This window comes from Hermetia illucens, chromosome 5, assembly GCF_905115235.1.
Source record: "Hermetia illucens chromosome 5, iHerIll2.2.curated.20191125, whole genome shotgun sequence".
NCBI classification, from domain to species: domain Eukaryota; kingdom Metazoa; phylum Arthropoda; class Insecta; order Diptera; family Stratiomyidae; genus Hermetia; species Hermetia illucens.
The window spans coordinates 55,398,526-55,411,831 of NC_051853.1; the positions used below are offsets into that span (position 1 = coordinate 55,398,526).

The following is a 13,306-nucleotide window of genomic DNA, read 5'->3' on the forward strand; positions in this document are numbered from 1 at the left end:
ATAGGAATTTCTAGAGGTCACAAGGCGCAAAATAGCTAGACAGATCGGCAGATAAAAACGATTCGGAGGAGGGAAGAGTCACTATAGATTTCCCAGCTGGTTGTTAAAAGCCCACAACGCGTTGCAGGCTGGACTGGAGCATCCTCTCCCTATCGTAAGACTGTGCTATTGTACTTCCGGAAAACCTGAAATGAACGGGAATCATCGTGTTGGATTAATGCTTACGGCAACCATGAGGCACGCCTTCTTCACCTGCGAGGAGGTTTTCTATGAGAAATTGAATGCAATCTAGGAGAGGCTTCCTCCTTCTCTCCCTAGCACTAGGCTATCGTACGGGAGGTCGCGGTTTAAATCTCACTGGGGGCAGTAGGATTTGTTACTTGACATCGGATACCAGACTCAACTGTGAATGAATACCTGAGTCAAATTAGGGTAATAATCGCGGACGAAAGCTGTTGACTACATTGCCTCCTACAGGGCACTGCCATCCTGTAGTATACCGTTACGGTCTTGCATGAAGGGCTCTAACACACTTCAAGGTCCTGATCCAATTGGATTACCGCGGCAATGATTTTTATTATTAAATCTTGCTTGACTTAGCGCAGGTGGTGAACCAACCCAAGGATGGGCTGACCCAACTAATTTTCCACGAAATTTCACTTAATCAAGAGAAGCTTAGTAACTGAGGATGTCGACCCAATTCATAATGAGGCTTTGACCACGTTCCAAGTCGTATTCACAGAATATACTGAGATTGTCCCAGAGATACCAAAACTGAAATTTACTTCGGAAACTACCAACGTCATTGAGTCGAAAAAGTTGAGAAAGAAGATTGGCCGTGTCACGCAAGCACTTCTTGGAAATCCATCGCTAAAAGTGCATAGATGCGTTGCCAACATCATTGGAAACTACCATCTGCCCAATGATATGCCAATCGAAGAAATTCTCGAGATGCTGAAGCAAAAACTTGCGCTGTGCTCCAATCGTATCCGTAGGCATTAAAAGAGCTTTCAGTGAAGGACAGATAACAGCTTGTTCTTCTAAAACCAACGGGGATTCTACAAAATTCTGAAACGGTTCAAGAGCACTCACATTGTGGCAATTAATTTTAATCAGATGATTGCCGATTCTAAACAAGTTCCAGTATTTTTAACTTGCCTCTTGCCCTTCAAAATGTCTACCATCTACATGGCCTTCACTTCAGAAGGTTTTATTGGCTTCTTTTGTGAGTATATTTGAGTGTAGAACTATCCCATTTGTACGTAGCCTATTATGTATATGCATTTAGCACGTCTGACTGTTAGTAATAGCATGATTTTGATCAAACTTGGAGATAATATGCTTCATATTATATTCTATACTACTACAAACTTTTATAACTCTGGGATAAACTTACTCAATTTCCCCAAAAATATGGTAATATACCATTATTTACTTAATTTGAACAGACATCGATTTGGAGAGGCACCATATAGAGATAGCTTCATGATATTTTTCAGATTTTTCGGTCGGGTAGTTTCTGAGAATGGGTCCGTTAAAGAAATCATCAGTTTTTACCCCTAACACTCCCCCCACCCCCCCCCCCCTTTCTAACAAAACTAAGACCGGCTTCAAGAAGTACTAATCGAGACCTTTGATTTCATATCTCACATGACTACAAACGGTGAAAAAAATTTTACATGTACCCCCGTAAAGCTCAACGGGGAAGGATATCGCGCACTGGATGTCTGAGCGTTCACAGTTTTCACCTTCTCACCAAATTTCGTGCCAATCGGTATAGCCGTTTCTGAGAAAAGTGCGTGTGACAGACAGACAGACATTGAACCGATTTTAATAAGGTTTTGTTTTGCAAAGAAAACCTTAAAAAGGTCTGTTATAGTAAGCTGTTTCAAATTATAACCACTTTGATACATCACTGGAAATTTCATTTAGCAACAGCCAAGTTGAATGTAAGAGATTATGTTAAGAGGCAGTGGCAGACTAAACTTGTCGATGGCCCGGGGCGGAAAAACTAAATGAGGCCCCCACCTGATCTTAGAAGTTGATGTACGTTTATAGTAGAATATAATTCATGTAATGTAAAAAATTTAATACTTATAATGTGACTACCTACGTTAGGTTCTAGCATATAATTGTAATTTATTTACATAGGCAAGGATGGGGTCAATTAAGACAAGAAAGTTTAATAAATTAATACCTTCTTGAATTTTTAATACTTTTTTCCATATGAAAAAAGGCGTTTAAGTATAAATAAACCATTCAGTATCAAATGGAAAATTTGTTTCGATTGACACCGCACATGTTTTCGTGTCTTCCTTTTGCTGAATACCTCAATAATTTCACCGAAATCCATTTCCTTTGAAACTCTACTTTCAAGCAAAACATGGACACATTGGCAAATCGTTCTTGATTCATCGTAAATCGAAGATAATTTTTAAAATCGCTAAAGAAGTTTTTCTATTATTTGGCACGTGGCAAATGAGACGCAAATTAAGAAGTATTGTAGAACAAGTGATACAGAGGATAAGGATTCAGTGAAATTCCATTTTATAATAAATTAAAGGTTTTCATGAGCTGCTCACCTGACAGCAACATCTACATACTCGTACTGGTGGCAAGTAGATGTCGGCGATACCTTTTTATTTTTTGCAGCACCAGCTCCTTATCAAAGTCTTTGTACATTCATAACAAATTATTCAGTGCTACAGCCGGAGCGTCATCGGAACCTTCTAGTATAAACTTTGTCTGTCTGTCTGTCCGTCACACGCATTTCTCTCGGAGACGGTGGGAACTGTGAACGCTCACGCATACAGTGAATTACGTCGAATTTAAGGGGGGTCCCCATACATGCAAAAGGGGGGTGTAAAATTTTTTTTCATCAAATATAGTCATTTGGGGTATCAAATTAAAGGTCTCGATTAGTACTTTTCAAAGCCGATCTTAGTTTTGACATTCGTTGGAAGCGTGCGGAGCGCGGGGTGTGGAAAGTGATCACTTCTTTAAGGGGGCCATTCTCAGAAACTACCAAACCAAAAAATTTGAAAAAAAAATCAGGAGACTGCCACTATATGATGGCTGGGCTCCGAAATACCTTCCATGCCGATATCTGTTTAAATTAAGTTAATAATAGTATATTACTACAATTTTTTGTAATTGATTAGAAACCCCCCTTAAGTTCATCCTAGTACCATGAAATTGCAGTGATATAGGCTATAATATAGAGCATGATCTTACCAAGTTTGGTGGAAATCGCACTATTACTAACAAAGTTATAATACTTCAAATTTGTTGCTTCTTTGAAAATTGAAGACTATGAATGTCAACATCACCCGAAAGTGGATACTCTCACATAATATATGGATATATTACGTGCTACGTACTAAGAAATACACAAAACCTTTCGTACCTGAAGCGTCCAGCTTCCGGTTTCCCGACTTGTTTATATCTGCAATGATGTTTTGCTTTACATGTTCACCTAAACAAAAGTGAATTCATTTTATAGCCCTTTGGACAATAAGACGGTACTCTCTTTGACCCACCAGCGGACTCTTGAAGTTTTAAGCTCTTAAAACCTGGATCACATTTCGCTATCAGTTGCACCAATTCTAAAAAAATCCTCTATTTTCCAAAGAAATGTCTTCACGGTGACCGCGGAAAACAGGATTTTGCTGGGCTAAAAATAGTGTTATATCTAAAATCTTCAGATTATCTTCATCAATTGTTTTATTAAGGTTCAGGCCCATAGCCAATGTTTTCTATTTTTCTAAATTTGGTGGATGTTCAGGCGATGAATCAGTGATTTTTTTACACACGTTTTTGTAGTCTCAGTATAAATTATTTATACCTTGTTGGAGCCATATTCAACAGTTTGACCATTTCCTTCGCCACATTTGCTTTCTTTCCGATTGGAAAGGTATTTTGACAGAGATTCACAAATTGCTTTGACATCTTCATCCCTTGATTTCTTTTCTCAAAACCAGATGAGTGAATTTCATTCACTAAAATAGGGATCGCTGTTAATTACGCCTTATTACAGTATAGCTTTAACATTTCGTAAATACGCCTCATCTCACAATCAATGAAGTAAATATTAGCCACTCAAGTTGGTATCGCAACTACAGTTGCAAGCCGTTTATGCTCTAAATCGCGTTCCGCAACTATAGTAGCAAAACAGATACACCATCCACGGACTCCCTACCCAGCCCAATACTCTCGATTTTCGAAAAAAATAAACTAGACTATAAAAAAATCATAAATAATAAAAAAAATCGTAGTTATGTTCGTGTACGGAAAAAAAATAATTGAAAATGCTGCTCTACGTTTCAGATTTTTGCATATTTCTTAGTAATTTTTCATTGAAATCATTTCACTAAAATGATCATTGACTCATATTCTTTAAAATAAACTTCTATTAGAACACTGACATTATGTACACTTTTAATAATTTGGTTGTTAAGTGATGCAGTGCTGAAATTGAAGTGGAGTACGCTTTTGGTCGAGAAAAAACTGGTGTGCTTTTTCTTCTGGAAATGCAGAAACCACCAACATATTCATTTCCACCTCCCACGAGGAAAACTCAAACTGAATATTTCCTATACAATACACATACAAAGCTCAAGATATAACCAGTATTTGTCGAGTAGACAAAGCCAAAGTCGGGGGTCGTCCCTGAACTTTTCCAAGATCAGCATCTAGATTAGATGAGATTTAAAACCCCAGCTTTTTCTAAAAACTTCCTCGAAGACCCCCGTATAAAAGAATTAAATCTTAAATCCTTCATCGTTCAAGCCTTCTTCTTTCGTTTTGGTATATGCGAGGGCATCTCGCTCGACTATTCTGAGGAAGAAATATGCAAGGTCCCAACGGTCAAAATTCTCATTCAGCTTCATACGGATCCTTTCCACCCCTCTAGATCGGTTAAATTGATTTTTGAAGGAGCAATACTCCCGAGTCACATCATACTCAAGCACGTTAAGCTTCAAGTCTACATTAAAAAATCAAGACAGTGTTTCAATTGGTAGCGCCTTGGCCATATTGTAAAGTACTAGAAGTAGACTTTGCCAGATGCTTAATCTGTGGTCTATCTTCCAGGGAATATGACGCCAAGATCAATCAGTAAGGAGAAATAAATTAGAGGTGATTGCACGGTACGGTTACATCCCAAACACCCTCGCTCAGAGAGCGGCAGTTGCAGCGCCCGTCAATGGTCCTTGAACGTAGCAATCGGTCTGACGGATTTCAAGTGCATTGTTAAAAAGCAAACCCTCAATGATTGGAATGAGAGCTACCAATTTATTGCATGAACTAAGCATATTTTTCTCTAGAACCTTCCCATCCACCCCCACCCGACTTCCGACCCTTGATCCCCGCTCCCCCACAATTACCAGAATAAAAAATATTAAATCGACCCCTCTCAAACCAAACTTACGAATAAAGCATTCCTAAAAATAATAGAAAAAATAATATATAAAACTCCGAAAACAATAGCAGAAACCACACTGAGAAGAGAAATGGGTACGATTGGAATGGGGAGTTGAACTTGCTTTGCCGATTTTTAAAAATGGCAGTCCAGGTCACTTTATTAACCTAATTAAATTTAAGGGACTAGCCGCGTTTATTTTGCACTTATTCATATTCGTTTTTACATACTTTCCACGACTCATTATTATCACAAAACACCATTTCCGTAAAACTACCGAACTTTCTACCACCTCCTTGAACCACTTGAACATAAACGGCAGCGAGCAGTCCGCGCGGTACAATCTTTATGACATGTTTTTGTTTTTTATGACGTATTCGCATGGCATGTCATATAAGAAGAGAACGAGTTAAGAAACATGTACACATACCACCTAACAAAGCCCAGAGCACTTACGAAATGGAAACTAAGAGATAATTATAATCTAATTTCTAATGAGATTATTGCTTACTAATCACTACTAGATACACGGCAGCACTAATCGAATTCAGTTTTGAGGGTTTACCTAAAAAAACGTATAACAAATACGTATTATCGTAATGAAACTCACATATGCCTTTTCGAAAACGGGAATTCCCCGATTATTGGACGCGTTCAGCATAAGAAAACAATAGTATCATGCAAGAAGTCCAGATGACTCTAGTACTACAGCAAGGCAACCTATAAGTTAATCTATATATTTACCAAGACGGGAATTTCCCGAATATTGATATCATTCAGCATTAGTGTTTCGGAACAGAAAACCAAAAGGTATAAAAAATGCGGCAAAAGTACTAAAAGGGCAACTTTGAGAGGCGTACTCCGTGCAAGCAAAAAAATTTTTTTACCTCTTGGATTCTATGTCATCCTCACGGTGCCGGCGAATACTGACTGTGAATAACGACGATTGAGGCCTAGGGCGAGCCACCCCTACCCCAACATACAAAACAATTGTTTATATCGTTTTGCAGCGATAAATTGAAAAAAAAACTGAATTTCAAGATTATGGACAAGTTTCGTGAAGAAACAAGCGAAGTATGGATTGAGCGCAGAATAGTTTTTGATATTTTGAAAAGTGATTATTAAAACACTAAACTTTTTTCTATGTAGACTATGATATTGCTTGCCTTCATACAATAAATAGCTTAATCGCTACCATCTTAGCTCGCACATACCTGCCAAGATAAAGATCTGCACGCAATTTGTGGAATTGAGAAGAGTCGATAACGCCTGGCCGCTTTTCTTCTTAAGATTTTCCATGCCTAGATGGTCAATATTTTCGAAGAACAAATCCAGGTCTTTTTCCTTTACTGTTAGTTTCCCCGAGTATATGTAGTCTATAATCGAAGACATTATTTCCGGAGTAGTTCTGTGCTGCAAATCAACCACATTCTTTTTGCTCTTGATAAAATCATCTACATTCAATATGTGTACAAAAGAACAGATGAAAGTTAACAATTATGTATCTTTTTGGAAGTAATGGATAGCAACCACGTTTGAATACTAACCGTCGAACAAGTTATTGAAAAAGGGGCTTGCAGCCGCTAGAATAGCTTTATGGGCAACAATCTCTTCGTTATCAATTCGCAGTGTTATATCTGTGAGCTTAAAATTGGAACACGGTCAAAAATAAAAATATTATCAGCTAGATGAGAAACAAAGTAGATGACTCACCCGTTTGTTTTTTTGCAGATCGGCTAGCTTTCTAACGAAATCAACAGGGTAATCACCGTTACTAATTGCTAAAGTTGTTAGATCTTCATCAATATTAACCTTCGTTTCCATTGTTGACCGTTATGAACTACTAGCACAAACCTTAATCCCAAAACTAGATTAAAATATCCGTTTTTTACATGAAATTTATGTTTCTTGTTTAAGGACCTAATCCGCGCGGAATTACTTGTTTCCAAAGGCACTAGGGACACAGTTATGAAGCGAACAATTATTCCATCTATAATAGCGTATCTATATAATTAAAAGCTTAATTACACAGCTACGATCCGTTTGATGCTAACGATGCTCACAAAGTGATTCGCTTGAGGTTTGCATCTAAAACCAAAGACACACGGAGAACCAAATTGATTACCAGGTTCCTGGCAAATTCTGCTTAAGTTCACCACACCCGCGCAACCAAGTTGGTAACTAGAGCTGACTTCCGTTTGAAGTTCTGAACGCTCCCGAACCTTACAGAACGTACCGTTTGAGGTTTGCGTCTAACCGTGAACGTTATGTCGGTTTTTGGTCGCCTTCGTGTTGTGACTTAAAAACCTTGCAACGAAATGTCAGATCAACCGAGGAATAAACAGAATATTCCATTAAATCACGTTGCATATAACACATACAATTACATAAAGTATTTCCTAAATAATTACCTCCTCAAAATTGCGTTTCGACAGTTAGGCAACGACTTTGATCGCGCTCGTCCTTCGTGCACACTGCGAGTACCATCGGACCGTAGCTTAAGTTACGGTTCGTTTGCCACACATGGAGCAACCGATCTTGAAACTTTATTTCGTTGCGAGATTTCGAAAAGTGGGCATTGTCACTTCATGAGACTTATTGCGATGCAAGATGTCGTATCTTTGCATCGTGAGCTTCATTACGTTTTGGGCTCTCATTGAGTGTATGTCGCCGAGTAACATATGTGTGTAGTCCTCGCCAGGGTTTTAGAGAGTAGTAATGATTGGAAACAACGGGATTTAAGCTTAAACCGTGAATTTCATTTTCTGTTTAAAAGTAATGAGTGACTTAATTGACTACTTAGTTTCAATTCCAACGAAAAGGGCACAAGCTTAATGTGAGAGATTTTTCGAATGTGTGACAGATAAGAAAAAAGAAGAGTTTGGATATCTTGAATTTGTTGTTTCTGCCTTCTTAGCAAGTCGATATTACTTGATTCATTAATAGCACTAAATTCGCCGTCAAGTTGACCTTATTTCATATCAACGTTCCGTCTATGCTACCATATGGGAGTGGCCAACTTTGTTACACAAAAGTCTACTCCATCAATTCTCACTGCCTCTACGGTAGGCTTCGAATTATCTCACAAACTGCTGGTATCCAAGGTCCCCTCCCCCACGTTTTTCTGATTCTGATAAAGAAAAGCCCTTTTTGTGGGTTTTTCATTTTATTTTTGAACGTGATCTCTATGATCCCTTATACATTTTTCGTAACCGATTCTATGCAGTATTACTATTTTTATAGTGAGAATCATCAAGCTCCTCAAAATAAACAATTATCGGACTAATAACTGTTTTTACTTCCGTGATATTTTTGAGGTGAGGAAACATTTATTATAGTTGCTGAGGACTAAATATAAAGTATATGCTAAACGAGAGAACAATTTGAACTTGAACTCGCTGATTTTAGCCATTGCAACAATCGATGGACGGGTGCATTGCCATAAGTAAACTGGAGTTTCTTCTTTGCCAGATGCGGTCGTTTTTTCGCACATAGTCCTTCAAACGCTGCAACAACCGTGCGTAGTATTTACCAATGATAGTTTTATACTTCTGAAGGTAATCAATGTAGATTACTCCTTATGCGAAATGTTTTTATCCCCTTTGGCGTTGTTTTACTATTGTTTAGTTTCAAAGGTCTAATGCTGAAAACAATTTTCACCGACGGTTATAAATATAAAATGCCGGAATTTCGCGATCAAAACTGTTTTCTAGTTGAACTTTTGACAGAACACTAGCAGACGTGGCAACCAACTATCACAGAGTTTCTTCGTGTTTGCACATACAGTTGATATTCCATTTGTCTTGGCTATCTAATTTGCCTACAATCTGGGGTCTCTACCACGATTTCTATAATTTGATCAGTCATTTAGAGAGTTGTGGCCTCAACGGGGCGTCCTGAATTTGATGCGCCATAGTGCTCGTGCGACTTTTTTAAATTCAGAATCTCATTGTTAAATATCATCAACAATCTTTCAGTTTTGAATCAATTTTTCAAATAGAAGTATTTAAAAGTAGCACGGTTTTCTGTTTTCTTCATTTTCACGTACACAGCTCAATAAGCTCTTAAACAGAGCAACCAACTTGAAAGTTTGTATACCAGCTAGTCAGGGGTAGACTTATAGAAGACTAATAAAAAATGAAATCTCCTAGCGCCATTTCTTTTTCAGGCCGAAAACTTTTCATTTCATCCTCGTACCTTGTACGTCGATTTGTTAGCAAAGGTTTTTTTCCTAGAAAAGATTCCAAAATAGACCACAAAATAGTAGTTTCACCTGCCAAATTACTAATCCGTTAAAAAAATCAATTGAAAACGTTCATTTGTTAATTATGTTGGTTTAAAAATTTGGAGAAAACGCGGTGACGTCATTGAGCGAGCAATTTGAATCTTATTTACGTGAAGGCATCCGGTTTAGTGTTTGTTACTTTTCAAGTACTCAATCGGTTATTAACAGGAAATTGATGCCTGAGTGGACAATCCTTCAAGTTACTTTACGTTTCGGTAGTAAATATTACTACCGAAACGTAAAGCTATATAGCAAATTCCGATATTTTTACATGAATGGCGATAAGACGTACGTTTCTGAAAAATTCACGGGCCGCAAAAAATTGATTTGCACTGAACGGGATTGGAACCTTGAGCACGTTGAATATTCAGCGGTATCTCTGCTCTTGTGACTTGATTTGAATTTGAATAATGAATAATAGTGATACAAAATTCTAATGCGATCGTATATTATCAATTAAGATTGGAGTTAAAGTTTAAAAATGATCCTCATAAAAGCTGACTCCAAAGAAACTGGATTCCGTTGGACGATGGCGATCTACTTCTTCCGGAAATCTCCTTTCCGAACAGCCAAAAAAGCTTTCTGCCGGGTTTTTGTGGAGTTATTTTTGCAGCAGAAACGAAACCATATTTGATGGTCCTCCTTGGCATTTCACGCGGGAAATTAATTTTATATTTTTATGAGTAACTGTCAGTTGTCGGGCTACTGAAGTTTCTTGGCTCGAGTTCTAGCGTCACACAACATGGTGCAGGCTTTTCAGTATGTTTGGTCGAAATTTCAAATGCTGATAATTTCAGTTTGTTTTTTCAAAAACGGTCTTTTTGAGTTTTGTTAGATTGAACCATAGAAGTGATTTCCGTCATTAGTGAAAATAAGGCGGGGAGTTTATTCAATTAGCATACTACTATGTATTTCCAAGTGAAAATTACGCGTTTTCTTCTGCTTGTTTTGCTTATGTATGGCTTTTTTCGATCCAATTTAAGTAAGCAGTTTTTTTTCTTTATATAAGAGGGAAGCATTGTTGCGGTCAGTTTTGAGCCCTTTTTTGACGGTCCCCACAATGAATTCTTCCCGATGCGTTAACTTTTTTGGACGTTCACTTCTTACTTTGTTAATTGTCGTTTCTTCGTACTTCTAGCGACGAATGGAGTACTTAATTATCGATTTTTGGTTTTTTTCGTGATTTTAGAAATGCTCATTTCACATAACATGTGCTTAAACCTAAGAATAATTTATAACTTACAACTAAACCAGCATAACACAAAACAATACAAAATAGTACTCCGTACTGGAAAACGGAAAAAAAGGAATTTTTAGGCACCGGTGGACAGGATTGATCGACGGATTTGGAGTAAAGCTCAGTCCTTTCTCAATGGTGGTAGCATTCTGAGAAAGGGCTACCTTTTACTCGATTTGGACCTGTGCAAGGACAGTGACCCAAGACGGGAGGGATGAAGAGGACTGTGGAGTCTAATTGGTCGAAGGAGGGATCTTAATTTAGGGAAGAAGTTAATGCTTGCAGATATTACATATTGTGCAGGCTAATTAATGTCTATTGTCTTAATCTGGACTAAGTAAAGAAAAATAATGAAAGGTGATCTACACCTGCGCGGGGATTGACTGCCGGAACATTGGACTTACGCGGTTAGCCTCTGTGAAAGTCCGGAGAGGAGCTTTGATAAAGGAGGGAGGGGAGGCGTGATAGTTGAGAGGAGAATTACTTTCCGAGAGGAGAGCCAGCCCTGACACGTAGTACCTCTGCTCGCGTAACAATGCATTGCGTTTAGAGAGATTTTTTATCAGCGGGTTAGGGTGGGACAGCCACTTTTTCAGTCAGTGCAACTACTTGACCATGTGCGGAATAATGGGGCAAACCCCGGAAAGGTCGTACAGGAGAGAGTTTTGGTGAAATTTTAGGTTTGGCCTTCTGTAGTTGGCCGTCATTTCCTGAGTATCGTTCTTTCAAATCGTTGGACGGCTTCTGCTACGTTCGGTGACATGGTAGTCCATGCTGGGAAACCGTAGGTCAGGATTGGACGAATAAGAGTTTTGGAGGCAGAGAACAGGGCCCGGGATGAGAGAAGGTTTTTTAAGGCAGCTGAGACCTTAGAGGCATTGGCAATAGCAGATCTGACGTGAGGGTTGGATTTAAGTTTGTTGCTGAGGGAGATTCCCAGGTATTTAATGTTTGATTTCGACTTGAGTGTGTGGTTCGCAGGTTTCTGCTTTCTGGCATTGTGCGCCAGTGGCACTTCTCACTAGGGTTTCTGAAGCAAAGAACCTCAGACTTAAGGGAATTAACGGTGAGGGCCCACCGGTTGAAATAAGCGATGACCCTATTGGTTAGGAGATTGAGAGAGAGAGAGAGGCTAGTGAGGGCCTGAGACCACTCGCATATAGAATGGTGTCATCAGCGAAGAGGATCCCGCCTAACGCGGGAGGACCATTGTCGTTGGGGGAAAGGGCGGGTGAAGGGCTGCCTGAGTTTACGGGACGGAGGGGAATATCGTGGAGGAAGATGTTAAAAAGTTTGGGGCCTAGAATAGATCCCTGAAGTACTCTTGAGTTTACCGAGAAGTCGATGGAGCGAAGTCCATCGAAATGTACGTGGCAAGTTCTGTTGGAGATGAAGTCTGCGAGGATGCTGAATAAAGGGAGGGGGCAATTGGACTGAATTAATTTGTAGAGCAATCCTTCTTTAAAAACTGAATCTAATGCCTTTTCGAGATCTAAGGTGCAGGCTGCAGTGCAATACCTGTTTTCCAGTTGATTGAGGATATGGTCTTGCAGGTACAGGATTGCCTGCTCGGTGGATCTGAGGTTTTTGAAACCGAATTGATCGAGTGGAATGATAGGGGAGTAGGGTCTTTTGAGGTGACTTAGTAGAATGGTCGTTGTCCAGGCAGTTGATGATAGGCGCACACTACCGCAGAAGCTAGGAAACGCACGCATAATTTATTTTAAATAGACAGTTACAGTTACCATTTCAAAGTTATCCCGCCTTTTTTTCGCAATTAAATTACTACATAGAAAGATCATTTCACCAGCAGTTACACTAAAAATAAGGATGTCTAGCCATAGAAAAACTAGAGTACACTGTCACACATATACAGTGAACAAAATAGAAATTCGCTTACCATCCTAAGAAAGGGAGTAAAGACGGAAAGATAGATGCACATATGTCCATCGATATTTTAAAAAATATCAAAATATGTCAAAAAAAGACACGAAACAATAAGCGTGAGAAACACGCACGGGGTAGTATTCAATTATCCGAAGCTACTGAAAACCTCTTCATAATCCTCGGACTGGAATATTATTGAAAACCTGCAGAAGTATGTCGACGATAGGCTTTACATTTCAAACAAAAGATACTCGATGGAAGGTCTTCTTGAATAATGGAAAAAACATTCCAAATCCATGCCACGAAAACTGAAGGCTGTATATAATGCTAAAAGTTTTTAATTTTTTTTTTGTAGTTTTAGTTTTAAACAAGAAGCTTCTCCTTTTTACAAATAAATTTTATTTACCATATATGTACTCATTTCGGGAGCCAGTGATGAAGGCAGTAGGTAGCCCTTCCCCCAAATAAGTACTTATAT

General features: G+C 38.7%; 1 protein-coding gene across 5 annotated transcripts in view; it reads right to left on the reverse strand.

The window, feature by feature from the left end:
* The window catches only part of LOC119656907 (kelch-like protein 30), a 50,943-nt gene that overhangs the window by 1,185 nt on the left and 36,452 nt on the right, over positions 1–13,306 (reverse strand). For 4 of the 5 annotated variants that reach the window (XM_038063596.1, XM_038063591.1, XM_038063595.1 and 1 more), the window contains exons 2-3: positions 6,967–7,063; positions 6,634–6,873 (exon numbers count right to left, since the gene is read on the reverse strand). In XM_038063596.1, the coding sequence (XP_037919524.1) occupies positions 6,634–6,873; positions 6,967–7,063 (337 nt within the window). Of the gene's footprint in view, positions 1–6,633; positions 6,874–6,966; positions 7,064–7,132; positions 7,540–13,306 lie in introns of those variants that run through there. The other variant, XM_038063594.1, reaches the window with a different exon arrangement.